The 15,982-nt window shown below is 35.1% G+C and overlaps 1 protein-coding gene across 1 annotated transcript in view; it reads right to left on the reverse strand.

Moving 5' to 3' along the window:
• Positions 1-15,982, reverse strand: part of HOOK1 (hook microtubule tethering protein 1) — a 71,431-nt gene that overhangs the window by 24,988 nt on the left and 30,461 nt on the right. The window contains exons 9-12 of the mRNA XM_047788868.1: positions 10,133-10,299; positions 3,394-3,534; positions 1,564-1,765; positions 371-481 (exon numbers count right to left, since the gene is read on the reverse strand). Of these exons, the coding sequence (XP_047644824.1) occupies positions 371-481; positions 1,564-1,765; positions 3,394-3,534; positions 10,133-10,299 (621 nt within the window). The remainder of the gene's footprint in view (positions 1-370; positions 482-1,563; positions 1,766-3,393; positions 3,535-10,132; positions 10,300-15,982) is intronic.

Raw genomic sequence — 15,982 nt, forward strand, 5'->3', positions numbered from 1 at the left:
CCTGCACAACTCTGAATACACTGAACACCACTGAACTATACATTTTAAACGGGTGAAATTTATGGTATGTAGGTTATATCTTAATAAAGCTGTCTAAAAAAGTGCATCTATCGTCCTAGCTTTCAAGGACTTGACAGTCTACAGAGCTGGAAAACATGTTCTGAGACAGATGACCTTGGCTCTGTGATTTCACCTTCCTTTGTGAAGAAAACAAAATTGCATAAAGATATTTTTTATGACTTTCTTTTACATCAACCACTTCAATTTGGAGAATGATAAAAGAAGAACTGATTATATCACTTCCACTCTTAAAACAGCAAGGACAGTATTCTTAACAGACATATTACCTATCAATTATACTTATATTTACCTCTTTTTCCTTAAGTAAAGCTTCATGTTTTTCTTCAAGTCGCTTCATTTCAAATGCTAAAGTGTCTGCCCTTTTGGATTCAGAGGAAAGTTTAATATGAAGATCCTGAACCTTTTGTCAGAAAGAAAAACAAATAACAAGAATATAAATATAGACAGGTTTTCAGAGTTCAATAAATGAGAAACTGATTGGAAATAAAATTTATAGTAAGATTACAGTCTAAGTATTTCTGGAAACAGCATGTAGATATGAATAATCAACATAAATTTTAAAATGCCAAATAATTATTTAGCCAAAAAAAGAAAAAAAAAATCACCCTTCTACTCTGTTTCTCTAGGTTGTTTTGATAAATAGCAAAACAAAACATTTTAGGTTATAACTCCATTCTCTAGGCATTTGACACTGGTTACCCGAAATGCTAGTAAACAATAAAATGTCCAAAAAATATAGCTCAGAAGCTAATAAAAATGTAAAGGACCTAGATAACTCAAACTCAACTATTCACATTTGAATTAAAATTACTGGAGTTCCCGTCGTGGCGCAGTGGTTAACGAATCAGACTAGGAACCATGAGGTTGTGGGTTCGGTCCCTGCCCTTGCTCAGTGGGTTCAGGATCCGGGGTTGCCGTGAGCTGTGGTGTAGGTTGCAGACGCGGCTCGGATCCCGAGTTGCTGTGGTTCTGGCGTAGGCCAGTGGCTACAGCTCCGATTGGACCCCTAGCCTGGGAACCTCCATATGCCGTGGGAGCGGCCCAAGAAATGGCAAAAAGACAAAAAAAAAAAATTACTGACAGAGGAGTTCCTATTGTGGTGCAGTGGTTAACGAATCCGACTGGGAACCATGAGGTTGCGGGTTTGATCCCTGGCCTTGCTCAGTGGGTTGGGGATCCGGCGTTGCTGTGAGCTGTGGTGTGGGCCACAGACACGGCTCAAATCCAGCATTGCTGTGGCTCTGGTATAGGCCGGTGGCTACAGCTCTGATTGGACCCCTAGCTTGGGAACTCCATATGCCGCAAGAGTGGCCCTAGAAAAAGGCAAAAAAAAAAAAAATTTACTGACAGAAGAAATGTATCATAATAAATTCACAGCTAACTACAGGCAATGTTTATTCACTTCTACATCATTCTTAAGGTATCAAATGGAATAATGAACTCTTTCAATTTTATTGATAAAAAAATTAAGATTTTTTTTACCTGTCTCTTGTATGTTTCTAATTGCGTACGTGCTGCATTTGCCTTCTTCAATTCTTCTTCTAAGCTGACTGTATTATGCATATACATCATGTTTGTTTCCTGTAAAGTTTTCACCTGCTTGCGAAGGTCATTCAGATCTTGTAGCTTCTGACGATATATCTCAACTGTTGACTCCAGTTTATTTGCTTTATCAGAGGTAGCCCTATAATTTAAAGATTAAACATTACCATGTAAAAACTAGAAAATGCACATAACAATGTTATTCTGGCTGTAAAATAAGTCTTCCAAAAAAACCCTATCAATTGGCTTTAAAAAGAGAGAGAGAGAAAAAAACAGAGAAAAGAAATCATAAACATTGCAAGAATTTTGGAAACACACTCAGGCCTAAAACAGTCTAAAGTTCAACCTTTTTGATATAAAATCAAAATAAAAATGCTTCAGGAGTTCCTGTTGTGGCTTAGCACATTAAGGACCCAACATAGTGTCTATGAGGATGTGAGTTTGATTCCCTGGCCTTGCTCAGTGGGTTAAAGACCCAGAGTTGCTGCAAGCTGCAGTGTAGGTCGCAGATGAGGCTCAGACCAATGTTGCTGTGGCTGTGGCTGTGGCATAGGCCAGCAGCTGCAGCTCCAATTCAACCCCTAGCCCAGGATCTTCCATATGGCGCAGGTACAGCCCTAAAAAGGAAAAAAAAGAAAAAAATGCTTTAGGAGTTCCTGTTGTGGCTCAGCGGCAACAAACCCGACTAGCATCCATAAGGATGCAGGTTTGATCCCTGGTCTCGCTCAGTGGGTTAAGGATCCAATGTTGCCATAAGCTGTGGCATAGGTCACAGATGTGGCTCAGATCTGGCGCTGCTGTGCCTGTGGTGAAAGCTGGCAGCTACAGCTTCTATTCAACCCACAGCCTGGGAACTTCCATATGCTGTGGGTGCAGCCCTAAAAAGATAAAAAAAAAACTAACATAATGAATTATCAAACTATTTTATATATCAGAACAATATATTAAAAAGGATGGTTTTGTAAATACCATTGACCAATTCTGAGCTGCTCTATAGTGTACGGGCTAATTATGCTTTGTGCATAACATTTAATTTAATTTTGTTCTAAGTATTTGATATACCCAGGAAGTGACTCAACTTATAAGCTGTTTGGCAAAGCACTTCCCTTTACAGTTGTGCTTACCTGACAACTGGGCTAGAACAAAAATAAACAGGCTGAATCATTTCAATATCACATGCAGGTTCAAATTAATGGTTACCAAGATTATGTTTTAAATAGACACTAAAAACTGTGCAAGAAAATGACTAAGAAAATTTAACAGAAAATATAAAAATCATGTGGGAAAGACTGTTTGCTTGAGTATCATCCCACAGGCAAAAGCTAAATATAAATTTTATATTGTCAAAGCAAGCAAGAGAACCTGGGATAACTTCAAAATAAATGTTAGGATTCTTATCTATATTCATCTATATTTTATCAAATGCCAAAATATGGACTGTGAGAATTCATTTTTACATGAATATTTCACAAGATACACTAGTAAGCACAGAAGGTCAAGCCAAATGTATATAAAAGTAACTCAGCTTACAAATTTTTAAAAAGGTATCATTTGGGGTTAGGAAACTGTCCTAATAATCAAATATTACCCTTAAATTGCACAAACTATTAACAAGCATAAAAGAAGTAATAAAGACTAGAAGCCTGGATAAAAACTGATTAATACCTGACATATAGGGATATCTCTAAAAATCCCTGATAAAAAAGTGGAATACTGAAATGGCTAAGTAACAACTCAGAAGTGACATAATTATATTTAGACAAGCCATACCTAAGAACATCTATTTCATCTTTCAGGGCTCTTGTTTCCTCAGCAAGGCTAGTCAATTCATCATTCCTATGCTGAAATTCAATTAATTGCTTTTCAAGTTCTTCACAGTGAACACGGTAATCATCTTTTGCAGCTTCAAGCCTTGCATAAAGAAAACAGGCATTTATAATGTTATTTCCATCATTTGTTTTCTCACTGACAAACAAGCTTAGCCAAACTCACTTGTAATTGTTTTTTTTAAATTCCACATTCAAAAGAAAAACTAAAGGAAAAAGGCACTTCTCAGATCTTGATTTTGAAACAAAGTTGAGAAGAAAATATTCTGAGTTTTCATTTTCACTTCTGAAACACTGAGCTTGGTTCTCCAATTCAAAAGGAATTTTATATTCAAAAGATGAAGAGAAAACATATAGATTAAAGTTACCCAAAAATATACATAGCATGTAAAGAGATAAAATATTAATTCTGAGTACACTGTGATAAAATAAATACTTCAAACCCTAGAGCAACAACAAAAACAAAAATGACAATACAGTGCTTAAAATCAAATATTAAAAATTATTTGGAGTTCCCGTCGTGGCGCAGTGGTTAACGAATCCGACTAGGAACCATGAGGTTGCGGGTTCCGTCCCTGCCCTTGCTCAGTGGGTTAACGATCCGGTGTTGCCGTGAGCTGTGGTGTAGGTCGCAGATGCGGCTCGGATCCCGCGTTGCTGTGGCTCTGGCGTAGGCTGGCAGCTACAGCTCCAATTCAACCCCTAGCCTGGGAACCTCCATATGCCGAGGGAGCGGCCCAAGAAATAGCAACAACAACAACAACAAAAAAAGACAAAAATAAAAATTATTTGATCAACTGAAAATAATGCTGAAAAGGAAGAAAAATAAGGATATGACAAATGAAAAGTAGCAAAGTGATAGACCTGAATACAACCCTATCAAAAATTACATAAAAGGCAAATGGACTAAGTATACCAATTAAAAAGGCAGAGACTATCAGATTGGATATGTTACACTCAAATATATGCTAGATAGAAGAGACATTTTAAAATATGAAGACATAGTGATTAAAAGTAAAAAGAGAAAAAAGTATCTTGCAAAGAGTAAGCAAAGAAAGCTGAGGTGGTTATATTAACATTAAAAAAAAAAACTCAAGATGGAAAGTATTACCAAAGATAGAGATATTTCATAATTATAAAAGTATGAATTCATCAGAAAGACATATTATAAATCTGTATATTAACTAAAGTTTTAAAATAGATGAAGCAAAAATCCATAATTACTGTTGAAAATTTCAATACCAGTTTCCCAATAAATTATAGAACAAAACATAAATGTTGGTAAAAATACAGAAGAAATGTGAATAACACTATTAACAACTTGCTATAATTAATATTTATGAAACACTTTAGTCAAAAACTATAGAACACACATTCTTTGCAAGTACATATGGAACACTCACCACAAAAAATACCATAAGCAATAAAGCATCATAAATATGAAAAGATTGACATCTCATAGAATATGTTCTCTAACCACAAGGAAATTAAACTAGAAATCAGTCACAATAAGAAGTCTGTAGAAAAGCCTTGAATATTTGGAAATTAATACATTTCTAAATAATCCATGAGTCAAAGAAGAAATCTCAGGAGATATTAGACAGCATTTCAAACTGAATAATAACAGAAACAGTCAATCAAATTTTGGGGACAGAGCTAAACTAGTGCTTAGGGGGAAATTTACAATTTTAAAGAAAGGCATCTAACTTTAAGAGGCTAGAAAAAGAAGAGTAAATTAAATCCAAAGTAAGTAAAAGGAAATAAAGAACAGAGATCTAAAACTTACAATATGGAAAGCTAATAATAGGTGTTTGAAAAGATTAATAAAATTGATGAACCCTTAGCAAGAGTGATCAAGAACAATGAGACAAAGCACCAACTACTAATATCAGGAATGAAAAAGGAAATACCACTATAGCTCCTACAGTCATTAAAGGGACAATAAATAGAGTATTATGAACAACTTTATATCAATAAATTCAACAACTTAAAGCAAATAAACATACTCTGAAAAAAACAATTCAGCAAACTGACGCAAGATGAAACAGAAAATCTGAAAAGTCCTATGACAATTAAATAAATTACATTTGTCATTAAAAGAGAAAACCACAGATCCAACTGCTTTAATTAATAAATTCTTCCAAATATTAAAGGAAGAAATTGTATTATTCTTACATAAACTTTCAAAAAATAGAGGAGAGAATATTTCCTAATTATTCTATGAGACTAGCAGAACTCTGGTAACAAAACCTGAAAGATATTACAAGAGAAAAAAGTTGCAGACCAGTATCTATTATGAAGACAATCACAACAATTCTTTCAACATATTATTAAACCAAATGCAGTCATATGTATACAGGATAATAAAATATGACCAAAGTGTTTTTTCCCTGGAACATAAGATTTCTTAACACATAAAAATTGATCATATTAAAAGAATGAAAAACACACTATCTTTTCAAGATGCAGAAAAGTCACCTGACAAAAATCAACACCAATTAAGGATAAAAACTCTTAGCAAAGCAGAAATAAAGGGGAAATCCTTCAATCCGATAAAAAGCAAATTAAAGAACTCCAGAGCTAGCTTCATATCTGATAGTACTTATTACCTGAACATTTTCTCCGTAAGACACAAAACAAAGCAAGGTGTTTTTTTCCTGCTCAAAGCAAGAAGAAAAAAAAATACAAGGCAGAAATAATAAAAGGAAGATGTAAAGCTCTATTAATAGATGAATGTAGATTCCTTAGGACTTTCTACCTAAACAAACAACTACTAGAATCACTAAGTGAATTAAGAAACTTTGCAAGACATAAAAGTTTCAAAATACAAGATACAAGTTTAAGTTACAAGATAAAAGTTTCAATATACAAAAATCAACTGTATATCTATATATTAGCAACAACTTTTCAGAATAATTTTTGTAACTGCATTTGTAGCAGGAAAAAAGTACAAAACACTTGGGAATAAAATTAACAGAAGGCACATAAAACTGCTGGAAACACCACAAAACTGCTAGAGAAATCAAAGATTTAAAATAGATGGAGATACTATTTCTGTAAGCAGAAATTCTCAATATGGTTAAGATATCAATCATATACAATCCAAATCATAATCACAAGTTTTGTTTTTAAATACAGAAACTGACTAAAAAAGCAAAGGACTTAGAATATGAGACTAGCAGAACTCTGATAACAAAACCCGAAAGACATTACAAGAGAAAAAGCAAATGTGGAAAGGAAAGAAAATGGTTGCAATACTTACACTACTTGATTTTAATAACTTACTCTAAAGTAATGAAGACCATGCCACATAGGTACAAAGATAGCCAAAATGATCAATGAGAAAGAACCGAGAATCCAGAAAATGACCCAAATTTTATGATTATATAATTTTCCACAAAGGTGCCAAAGAAATCTGATGGAGTAAAATAAGACTTTTTTTTTTGACTGATGATACTGGAACAACTAGATATTCATATGGAAAATATAAGTAAAGCCTGATACCCACAACTCACATGATTTTCAAAAAATCAATTCAAGGTGGATCATACGCCTAAATGTAAAAGATGAAACTATACAGGTTCTGGAAGAAAATACTAGAAAGTATTTTCATGACAAGGCAGTAGACAAAGATTTCTTTGGGGACAGTACACGAAAAGCATTAACCTTAAAAAAATCAATAAATCAGACTTCATCTAAGAACTTTTAATACTTTGAAGACACCATTTGAAAAATGAAAAGGCAAGCCAAAGAATGAGTGAAATATTACATGACATAGGATCTGTATCCAGAATATATTTTTTAATCTACAACTCAGTAATAAAAAATAAACAACCCAATTTAAAAACAGGCTAACAGTGTTAAGAGCCAATTCACAAAGTTAAGATATATTGCCAATAAGCACAAAAAGGGGCTTATCATATCATTAGTTATCAGGAAAATGCAAATTAAAGTCACAATTTGACACCCATAACATATTCCCTGGGATAACTAAAATTAGAAAGACTTATAGGCCATGTTATAAGGGCAGAGTAACTAGAGCAACTAGCAGCAAACACTTCCAGTGGGAATGTAAAACAGTATGACCACTTTGGGAAATAGTTTGCCAGCATCTTTTAAAATTAAATATAGACCTAGTGCATAACTCAGGAATATCACTTTATGTATCTGCCAATGAGGAATGAAAATACATGTTTACAAAAAGTCTTATATTACAATGCTCATACTGGCTTTATTTATTTTAGCCAAAATCTGGAAACCCAAATGCCCATCTAAAGGAAAATGAATAAACAAAATATTACATAATGTGAAATAATATTCCATATAATGGATACTACTCAGCAATAAAAAAGAATGAACTACTTGTACATTCAGCAACATGGATACATCTCACAAATATGCTGAGCAAAAGAAACCAAAGAAACAAGTCACCAAAAAGTTCATACTGCAGTTCTATTTATATGAAGTTCTAGATCAGAGAAAATATCTATAGTGAAAAATAATCAGAAGTGTAATTAGGAGTTCCCGTCATGGCTCAGTGGTTAACAAATATGACTAGGAACCATGAGGTTGCAGGTTCGATCCCTGGCCTCGCTCAGTGGGTTAAGGATCTGGCATGGCTGTGAGCTGTGCTGTAGGTCGCAGATGCGACTCGGATCCCATGTCACTGTGGCTGTGTCTAGTGCCTACAGATCCAATTAGACCCCTAGGCTGGGAACCTCCATATGCCACAAGTGCGGCCCTGGAAAAGACAAAAAGACCAAAAAAAAAAAAAAAACCAAACAGTGTAATTAGCCTCAAAATTGGACTCAAGAGTTTATTCATTTCAGAACATGTAAATGTCATTTTGAAAAAAAAACAACATACTGAAGAATAGTATTAGTTTGCTTTTTATAGAGGTGTGGGTTGGCAATTCTTACTTCCTATGTGTTTTGGGATTGAATAAATGAGTTAATATATTGAGGAAAATGGCCAGGTTTCTCACTGTTGGAGAAGGTAGTTACAATATGGAAATAGAGAATATCAGAATGAAATGGGAGATGATAATACGAACTAATTCTTCACAACTCTAAGTGTGAAAACAAATGCAGATATGTGCATATGCACGTGTGTGTGAACATGGATGAGTATGAACCTGTATAAGCTTGTTTCCTTGCTCTGTACCCCAAGATGGCCCAGAAGCAACGATAGAAAATTTCACCCAGAGAATAGGTCTTTGTTTCTAAATAACATTCTCCACTAAAACGATCAGGGCTTCTTGGAGAACTGGCTGATCCCAGAGTTCTAGAACATTCTGTCATTCTAGAAAGAGAAGAGCTTAGAATACTTTGTTGTGCCAGAAGCTAAGAAAATACTCAAAGGACAGTAACATACTCAAAGAGCACAGCACAGGGCCAACGGAAGGCTTCTCAGTGGTCAAATCTGGGACGACTTAAGCATCATAATAAATGATGATGGAGTTACAGACCACTGAATAAGAATCCAATACTAAATGCAATACATGATCCTGGATTACGCTCTGAACAAAGAAAAAAAAATAGCTACAAAGGACACTAAGAGAGTTCCCACTGTGGCTCAGCAGGTAACAAACCCGACTAGTAGCCATGAAGACATGGATTCAGTCCCTGGCCCTGCTCAGTGGGTTAAGGATCTGGCATCACCGTGAGCTGTGGTGTAGGTCACAGACATGGCTTGGATCCCATGTTACTGTGGCTGTGGCATAGGCTGGCAGCTACAGCTTTGATTCTACCCCTGGCCTGCGAACTTCCATCTGCTTCAAGTGAGGCCCTAAAAAAGCAAAGAAATATAAACAAACAAAAAATAAAGGATACTGAGATAACTGATGGAATCTGAATAATATCTGTGGATTAGCTAATGATAGTGTATCAAGTACAAATTCGCTAATTTTGACCATTATACCGTGGTTTATAAGAGAATACTTTTGTTCTTAGGAAATACATACTTAAGTATTTAGGGGTAAAGGAGCATGTGTCCATTTACTCTCAAAACTATATATATATGTAGAAAGGCTGCTAAAGCAAATAAAGAGAACTGCAAAACAACTGTCAAATCTGAATGAAAGGTATAAAGGAGTTCCTTGTTCTATTTAGTCTGAAATCATATCAAAATAAAGTAACAACAAACAAAACAGATACAGTACAATTGGAGGGCCTACTTTCAGGCCTTATAGTGCAAGGCTCAGTGATAAGCACACAAGAGACAGTCAATGTTTATTAATGATTAGATGTACACCTTTTTTTTTTTAAAGAAAAAATATAAAAGGTGATATGAAAAGCATCTCTTTAGCTTAAGATTTACATTTTTTCCATTTATTATCAAGTTCCCTCTTCTATGTAAGAAACTCCCCCTTCCCCCAGGCTTCAGAAATCACTCCTTTAAACTCCTCTTGGACTTGCCTATGGACTTCATTTGGCCCTTATCAAACATTATTTTGAGGTGTTTTTTGCTTTTTGGTTTTTTTTTTTTTTTTCACATAGGTATCCCGCTTGCCTAACTGGACTGCAAATAAGCCATATGAGGGCAGGAACCACTTATTCCACTCAGTATTCTCAATAGTTTAGTTTTCTAAACATGCTTTATAATGCTTAATAATTAGCTGTTGATGATTTTTTAGCTACTAGTTTAGTAAAACTGTATAGAATGATTTTTACTACAAATGCTACCTGAAGTTTTCTTCTTGTAATTGTTCTAGTTGTAACTGTGCATGAAAATACTTTTTTGCAACCACTGTATTTGGATCATCAAAAGATCCATCCAACTGGTCAAGTTTTTCATTCATCATCTCATTCTCAGAAACTAGTGAATTCTTTTCATCTTGAAGTGCTGTCACCTAAAAAACAAATACAAAAACATAAGCATTGATAGCAAAAAAAAAAAAAGATTACACTGGAGTTCTAGATTCTAATTCTGACTAAATCATTAAATAGCTTGGTCAGTTAGACTATATAATTTCTAAGGATCCTTCTAACTCTGGAATTCTGGGTCTAGGAGGTTTGAGTCAGAAGAAATCAAATTTATTTTATTAATACTGAGAAAATAGCGTTAATACATATGAGGACAATATCTTACAAATGTTATGCTTGCTTTAGTTCTAAGAAGAAAATGTTTTCTAAGTCTCTAAGACTTGATGCACTAATGAATTTCAAATATTAATTTGTTTCCTTTTTAGGTATAAATTTATTTTTAAGATGCTGCTATCTATTAGGCCAAAATACACTCATATACACAAAGCTACCATTTTAGGTCCATAGTAGAAAATTTCAGCTACACATCATGTCTTCAGGGGACAAGCGCACTATTTGGTTCATGAATCAATAACAAAAAGCTGAACTGAATCCATCTGCACATTCAAATTGTTTGCTTATAACTTAAAATGGATATAAACATTTAACTTTAGAATCACATCAACTTCAGCACTTGATACTTTTTTTTTTCTTAGAAAACATGTTCAGTCTTGAGTTCCTGCTGTGGCACAGGGGGTTAAGGGTAGGGCATTAACCCCCTGCAGCAGTGCAGGTTGGATCCCCAGCCCAGCACAGTGAGTTAAGGATGTGGTCTTGCCACAGCTGCAGTGTAGGTCAAGGATGAAGATGGGCTTCACGTCCCTGGCCTGGAAACCTCCATATGCCGCAGGCATGGCCAAAAAAGGAAAAAAAAGAAAAGAAAAGAAAGCAAGCAAGTCCAGTTTTATTTTTCTAAATATAACTAAAGCCAGATTGACACAAATTTTTGGTTTTCTATTTTTCCTTAGGGATCTTATTGATAAATATATATATTTATATACAAATAAGTTGATAAATATATATTTATATGCAAATAAGCTGATAAGTATAGATTTATATGCAAATAAGTTGATAAGTATATATTTATATGCAAATAAGTTGATAAGTATATATTTATATATACACAAACATATATATGTTAGTAATTTGCACATTGCTAGTTTGAAAATGGATGCTTCTAATAAAACAGTGTTTGCAGGAACAAGTAGGTTAGGCCAGTCTGCTTCATAAAACACTTAATACATTTTCAATTTTACTTACATATTTATTTAACGAGCATGATTTGCTCCTTCAGTTCTATCTCTTTGTTATTTGAAAATATCTTTAAAAATTTACAGCTAAGGCTATGACCTTTTATAAGAAGAGATGTTTACATGCAATTTTATTAAAACTAGATTGAAAAAGGGTTGACCTGTCATGACTTATGATGTATTGTTGCACAAGTTTGCTATTTACACTTTACACAGGTATAATCAATTCAGTCCAGTTTTGTGAATGAGACTATATATTGACACGCTGAGCTAATAATAGGACATTAAAATCAAGTGATAGTCTTAAACACAGCATAGGTAAGTTACACACACTGTCCTCCAACCCTCCAAATGAGAAACACAAACGAAGGCTGGTAAGCTTTCCCCAAAGAGACCACAGGAGGAAACAATCTCTCTTAAATTCAATGCATGCATCCAACCTTGTCATTAAGCAGTTTAGTGGCTATTACCTGTCACGTATAATCTTTAGTGATGGGGATACAAAAAGAATGAGAGGTTGTATCCTTTTAAGATCTCTACGGTAGAAATGTAAACAATTACAGGACAGAAGATGAAGTGCTTTGATGGAAGTATATAGAGGGGTAGAGAGGGGTACACAAAGAAAAAAATCTCATTCCAGCTTGAATGTAGGGGCAGTCCTAAAAAGACTGGTGGAGGAGTTTCTGCTGTGGTGCAATGGGAACAGTGCCATCCTAGAGTGCTGGAATCCAGCATTGCTGCAACTGTGGCTTGGCTCAGATAGGATCTGTTCCCTTGATCCCTGGCCCAGGAACTCCATATGTTATAGAGGGGCCAAAAAAGAAGAGGAAAAAAAATAATCCTCTAAAGAAGGAAGAAGAGCAAGAAGGGCAAATTTAGTTTTCAATACCTAGTGGGTAACCAACCTTCTTCCTATCTATATACTTCACATTGCGGTTCCAGAGCCACCTTTATCACAGATGTGAAAGACGGGGGTATTAAACATGGACCCATGCCTGATGGGTGACTCAGAATGTCCAGCGGTGGTTCAAGACATCTCTTTTCACAAGATCTCATGGTGATATTTTGTTTAGGTTCACTGCACCTACCTCTGTCCCTCTCTCTTTCTCTCTTCTCTCTCTCTCTGAGCTACTTAAAAGAGACAGGACGGTCAAAAAGCTAACAACAAAAAAAGCTCACAAATACTACTACTCATTTTCTCACATCACTCAGATTTAACCTAATATTTCTATCATATTTGCTTATTTTGGAAATTAAAATATAAACTTTGATAGCTGGAGTCTCCTTTATTATACTGTGCCCAGTCCCACATACTTTGTAGACACTTCAAAGTCTGAAAATCACTGCTTCTCTATATATATATATATACACACACACATACATATCTGTTCTACAATGATGGGTGGGAGTATGCTTTTCTCTAACAAACTATAAGCAAACCAGCCTCTGCTACTATAGTAGTAAGTGAAGGAGTGCTGCCAGGAGATAGGAATACTGACTGGGAAAGGCAGAGTAAAGAGCTGTTGATAAACCTGCCCTAACTTGACCAGAACTCTAAGACTACACCAGAGCTTCTCAAAACTTTACAATGAATACTCATGTGGACTGTTTTTGAAAGTACACATAATCAGGCCTTACTCCTGACTGTGTTGGAATTTCAGTGGTCCCAGTGTCTATAACCATGACCTGCAGAGAACTGACACAGAACTCAATTTAAACGGATCAAGCTTCACCACTAGATCTTTCACTACATGAATCTCCCCATTCTTGCATTATTTACTTTGATTAACACATGTCTGTTAACTGGATTGTATCAACAAGTAGTTTTTTCCAAGAAGAGCTCCTGAGTTTGTATCTGAGCTCTTCGCTTTATGCTGTTTCTCTGACTCAGCATTTTGTGGATATTGGTCCTCTACATTCTGGCAGGCAAGCTGTAGGGGGGGCCTAATTTTCTTATCTTTTTGGGTGATTTATCTTTTCTACCTGAATAACTGAGTTGTTTATTCTTGAAGTTCAATAGCTTAACTAGGTTATAAGGCTTGGTGTTAAACATTACCTACTGATTTTTGTTTCTATATAGCTGCAATGCCCTTTTAAATCTCACTTTGTTGTCCTACCACTTAGTCTATTTTATTGATGTGCTCTTATAAAATTGTTATACTACATGAAGCAAAAGTTATGTTCTAAGCTTGGTGATTTTCTCTTATTTGCTCTTACCGATTTTTGGTTTTAGTCTATAGTTAGTTCGCACAGATGTCATGCTTCTGTTCTTTTCATTTAGTTCATGCTTTGCTGGCAGTCAAGATACCCTGCTTGTTCCAGCACAGTGTTGAGGACTTCTCGGACATCCTCTCTGCTATATGCTATGGCTCAATGTATTTTCCCCTCTGAGTTAAGTTGGAACTTGTTTTCTCTCTACACCATTCTATACAGCCTTGTGAATGGTTGGGGTAGGGGGGAATGCAGAGGCAGCTGAGCCAATGAGCCATCTTTTTACAACACCTGGACTAGGCTCTCACTTCTGAGGTTGAAGTATCTTATATACCAGGGTGGTGAGAAGCGTATCCCATTCCTATGGAGTAATTCCTTTGGGCATCAGACTGTTTTCCCCAATTTAGTGTGTGGCCCTATCACATTTTTCTATCAGAAGGAGTCAGCCTCTTAATTTCTTCTTGGCCATCATTTCCACTCTTCCCCAGTCCAAAGAAAATGAAGGACTCAAAGGGTGATTTCTTTCTGATTGGGTAGACTGCAGTGAGAAGTCTCGAGACTTTTCCTGATTCCCAGGCATGGGCTAGGGGACAAAGGCAGAAGAGCAGGTTCCTGTTGTGCAGCACTTCTGTCAACACCATATGCCTGCTTCTTTCCTTGATTGCCTACTTTCAATTTAACTTCATTAGGTTATGCTCTTTTACTTAATTATCTGCCCTTGGTAAATTTCTCTGCAGCTTATTTTTCTTTTTTGGTTTATTTGGTAGGTATTAAAAAAGAATTCCCCTCAAATTTTACAATCACATTCAGGTGACATACGATTAAAAGTAAACGATTTTCAAAAATAATTTTCCTTATAAAATTGGGGTTTGTGTCATACACCTGTGTGAATTCCATACTGTTAAATTAATAACTTTTTGTTCTGTTTATATGCAGTAATCATTCGTTTCATGTGTGTAGCAGGTAGTTGAGTTGACCCTATTTCGACACCAAATTAAAAATGTCATAACTTGGGATGTCTACACTTTTCAACTAAAATCATTCTTACTCATGTTAGAAACACTGAAATCTTTTAACATGAAATTCTGTTATTTACTAAATAAGATTTTCTTGGAAAACTGTACAGAGATCCTACGTGATATTGGTAATATCTGAATGATTCAATTCTCCATTCTTTATCTGAAGTAACCTGGAGGATGGATATAAGCTTACTTGAAGATAAAACATCTCAGATGCTATGCATGTTTCTTATGACATGTGAGGGGGGTATGGTTTGGAAAGAAGAAAGGATAACAAGTAGAAGTTCCCCTAATTTGTCTGAGACACTAGCTTTGTTCAAATATACACACTGGCTTTGTTCAAACACAGAGGACTGATATTTAAAGATGACGTTAGAAGATCTGGATTCTAGTGCTGTCACTGCCCTTAAGTATCTGAGTCTTGCTAACCAAGTCATTTCTCTTCTCCTTATTTGCAAACTCCTAAAGGTTAGAAATATTACCCAGTCCTATCACTCTAGATATTTATCTCATCAAACAAGGATAATGTTACCACAATCTTATCCTCATACTTTTCAGAGAGTCAACTATTTATGTAGCTCATAGTTTAAATGAAAAATGCAATTTATTATTGCATGTTATGATGGTACATTTAACCATAATTTTTCAAGACTTATTGCATAATTTTCACATATGCACTTTCATATAACAATGATAACAATATATGCGAACACATACATAGCCTTCAATGCCAGGCCCTGCTTTAAGGGCTTTATCTATGTTAATTCATTTAATCCTCATTATCACTCTAGGAGATATACAGTATTATCAAATAATTTCTCAAAAGAGAAAAATGACATATAGAGAAATTAAGCAATCTGCTTGAGCATATACAACCAGCTAGTAACAGGACTAGGTTCTGAATACAGGTTGCCTGGCTTGACAATCTACCCCTTTCACCACTAACTATTGTCTTTCATGCCAAGTTATTTTGCTAACAAATATGTGCATATGAATGCAAGAATTATACACATGTGTTCATACCCACGTACATGTTAGCAAAACAAACAACACTCACATTTATTGGGAGTCAAGCAGTATGTATTTTCATAAAAGACCCCACTTAATATTCATACGCTATGAAGTAAATGCTTTTATTTCCCCCCCTCACAAAACAACAAACTAAGCCATGATCTAAACAGTTAGGATTGTAAGATTAGAATGATCCTCTCAAAAAAGTAGTTAAGCCAGCAATTTTCAACTCTAAAATA

The sequence above is a fragment of the Phacochoerus africanus genome, chromosome 8 (genome assembly GCF_016906955.1).
Source record: "Phacochoerus africanus isolate WHEZ1 chromosome 8, ROS_Pafr_v1, whole genome shotgun sequence".
Lineage (NCBI taxonomy): Eukaryota > Metazoa > Chordata > Mammalia > Artiodactyla > Suidae > Phacochoerus > Phacochoerus africanus.